Source organism: Rhagoletis zephyria, unplaced genomic scaffold (genome assembly GCF_001687245.7).
Source record: "Rhagoletis zephyria isolate East Lansing unplaced genomic scaffold, Rhagoletis_zephyria_1.1 Rzeph_scaffold_29040, whole genome shotgun sequence".
In the NCBI taxonomy this organism is placed as follows: Eukaryota; Metazoa; Arthropoda; class Insecta; order Diptera; family Tephritidae; genus Rhagoletis; species Rhagoletis zephyria.
This window is the reverse complement of record NW_016186097.1, coordinates 1-3,215: the sequence shown is the minus strand read 5'-3', so window position 1 is coordinate 3,215 and position 3,215 is coordinate 1. Positions and strand designations below refer to the sequence as shown.

Below are 3,215 nucleotides of genomic sequence, written 5' to 3'. Positions count from 1 at the left end.
GAGGATTTTTTGGGGGAAAATTTTTTTAGGGTATTTTTTAGGGAGAAAAGATTTCTGCGTTCTATTGATTAGTTGAATTTAATGTACTGGGTGGTGTAATTTTTCTTACGGAAAATAAAAATCCAACTTTTATGAGTAAAAAAAAAAATTGTTTATCGATTTTTAACTGAAGTAATTTAATTGCAATATACATATGTCTATACATACATACATACATATGTACATAATAGTTGCATGGTTCACGATTTGCCGGTTTTACAGGATTTGCAAGAACAGCTGTTTTCTCCATTAATAAATCTTATTGTAGGTGGTCACCTGGAACGGCTTCCTAAAAAAAACTCCAAATCGTGAAGCATCTGGAACGCCACTAACATTATATAATATTTTTTAATGAGTATATTTTTTCTGTACGGTAATGAAATGGTGTTTTTAGGGGATTTTTGGTGATTTTTTTTTTGTTGAAAAGAATTTCGTAGAAGCTTTCTGAGTAGTTGGTAACACTGACATCAGGTGCATTTCTATTTTGTTTTGCTCCCATATGTTTTTGTAAACTTTTTGTAGGAAGTGAGAACTCTTAAAACAAAGGCTGAAATTTACATTTAATTGCTTGAAAATGGGAAAAGAGCAGATTGCACTACCGGACGAGGATTTGGACTGGATTCAAATGCGTCAAGATTTCGGCTCATTCCAGCCCGAAACAACTAAGGAAAAAATGCTGCGCAAAATAAAAGAAAATCCGGCCGTGCCGATTGGTATGTAAGAATTGGAAGCACCGCCTTACCAATTATATAAGTTTATATTTTTTGACTTTAAACAATTCTTCACAATTTTCTTAGGTTGTTTGGTAACTGCCGGCGCCTTATCATACGGTCTATATAACTTTCGCACCGGCAATCGACGCATGTCTCAGATAATGATGCGTACCCGTATAGCTGCGCAAGGTTTCACAGTACTCGCTCTAGTTGCTGGCGTCGTCATGACGTACGATACCAAAAAATAAGCCATTTGGTCGGCGTGCTCTAAGCATATAATAGTTACGACTATGTAGATCATAAAGATTTCTTATTGAAATGTTAAGTTGTATGTTGAGAATTAAATTAATTTACTTTCATTCCTTTGTTTAAATAAATTATGCGCAAAAGAAAAGTACTCGAATTTATACATATATCATGCATAAGTGTAAAGTTCATATGTATGTATGTATGTACATATAGCAAAATAGCGGAAACTGTTGAGAATCATAGCTNACGCATTGTTTGTAAATTTTTTATTAAATGTATTTGCAATAAAATAATAATGAATATTTGAACTTAAAAAAAATGTATGATTCATTCATTTGGAATATTGCTTATTTACATTTATTTGAATTTGCGTTGTTTCTCTAATTGTTCTCGAATCGAATTCTAATGTAGTTCTCTAACTTCGTCATTGACTCGATAACGATTAGAGATACATATACCCTAGTTATTTATTTATTTATTTATCGGTGGAATTACATCCGATTCCCATTCCTACCATATATACATAAACAATTTCATAAAGATCGGTCGAGCCGTTTTGGAGGAGTTCGACCACAAATACCGTGACCCGAAATTTTTATATATTAGATTCATAAAGCAACAGCACGATTAATATGTGTTATAATTAAAATCATATTAAATAAATTAAAAATTTGCCCTTTAAGGCAATAATCTAGGGTAAACTTCAGGTTTTTAGTGTTAATCTTCCAATATAGAGATCGAATGGCACTGCCAAAATCATTTACGTTGGTTGGCCTGAGCCCGAGCAACCCTACACAACCACGACCACACTGCGACATAACCACTTCCTCTCCCACACGCTCCGCCAAAAACTCCTGATTCCTCCGACATCCTGGGCTCGAATCCTCACATACGATATCGTATTACTCGTCACGTAAAACGCCCAGAGCTCGAATCGTAACATCCGTTCACGGATCCAAAACGATACGAAAGAAAATTACGTGATACCGTCAGTAGTATAAGCTGAATGGGGTAAAGAGCACATTCACGTATGTCATAATCCGAAAAATGTGTTTTTACGTGATGAGTAATACGATATCGTATGTGACGATTCGAGCCCAGGTTTTATGCCTTCTCACTTTATATCTCGCTCTCAAACGGGTATAAAGTACGTTCACGTATGTCATAAAGCGAAAACTGTGTTTTTACGTGACGAGTAATACGATCTCGTATGTGAACCTAGGGCTCGAATCGTAACATCCGTTCACGGATCGAAAACCATACGAAAGAAAATTACGTGATACCGTCAGTAGTATAAGCTGAATGGGGTAAAGAGCACATTCACGTATGTCATAATCCGAAAAATGTGTTTTTACGTGATGAGTAATACGATATTGTATGTGACGATTCGAGCCCAGGTTTTATGCCTTCTCACTTTATATCTCGCTCTCAAACGGGTATAAAGTACGTTCACGTATGTCATAAAGCGAAAACTGTGTTTTTACGTGACGAGTAATACGATCTCGTATGTGAACCTAGGGCTCGAATCGTAACATCCGTTCACGGATCGAAAACCATACGAAAGAAAATTACGTGATACCGTCAGTAGTATAAGCTGAATGGGGTAAAGAGCACATTCACGTATGTCATAATCCGAAAAATGTGTTTTTACGTGATGAGTAATACGATATTGTATGTGACGATTCGAGCCCAGGTTTTATGCCTTCTCACTTTATATCTCGCTCTCAAACGGGTATTTGGTCACTACCCGGAAGATAAGTGGATGTAAATACACGGACACCCAGGTGAATGTCAGTCAAGAGCTTTTCCTCACTTACGTGAACTTCTGCGCACGGGGCCATAATCCATCTAACCTTACCACCACCTAAAAACAAAAGTTATTAAATATTTAATAAAAAAGTCATAATGAATTATTTAGCGTAAAAAATCGAAATAAACTCATCTGCACTTGAAGTTGTATGATCTATGCATGCTTCCAAAGATCTCAGTCGGCTAAATGTGGAGCGCCTTTAAATACAACGCTTTTAGGAAGGGTTTTTCCCATAAGACCTTGCCATAGCACTGGCATTCGAAGGAAGGAAGACGTGGTGTGTTTCCATAGCAACGGAGCGTTTCGGGCTAAAGGTTAAATTGGAACTGTGTGGTTATTATTCCACATAAATGTCTTCCCTTGTTGTTGTTGTTGTTGTAGCGGCTACAACAACCCCGCCCAGA

The 3,215-nt window shown here is 36.7% G+C and overlaps 1 protein-coding gene across 1 annotated transcript; it reads left to right on the top strand.

Moving 5' to 3' along the window:
• Nucleotides 1–498: 498 nt before the first annotated feature.
• On the top strand, nucleotides 499–1,141 carry LOC108382849 (HIG1 domain family member 2A, mitochondrial-like). The gene is made up of 2 exons (XM_017639219.1): nucleotides 499–752; nucleotides 837–1,141. The coding sequence occupies exons 1-2, from the start codon at nucleotides 614–616 to the stop codon at nucleotides 998–1,000; spliced, it is 303 nt and encodes a 100-aa protein (XP_017494708.1). The 5' UTR covers nucleotides 499–613; the 3' UTR covers nucleotides 1,001–1,141.
• The last annotated feature ends 2,074 nt before the right edge of the window (nucleotides 1,142–3,215 follow it).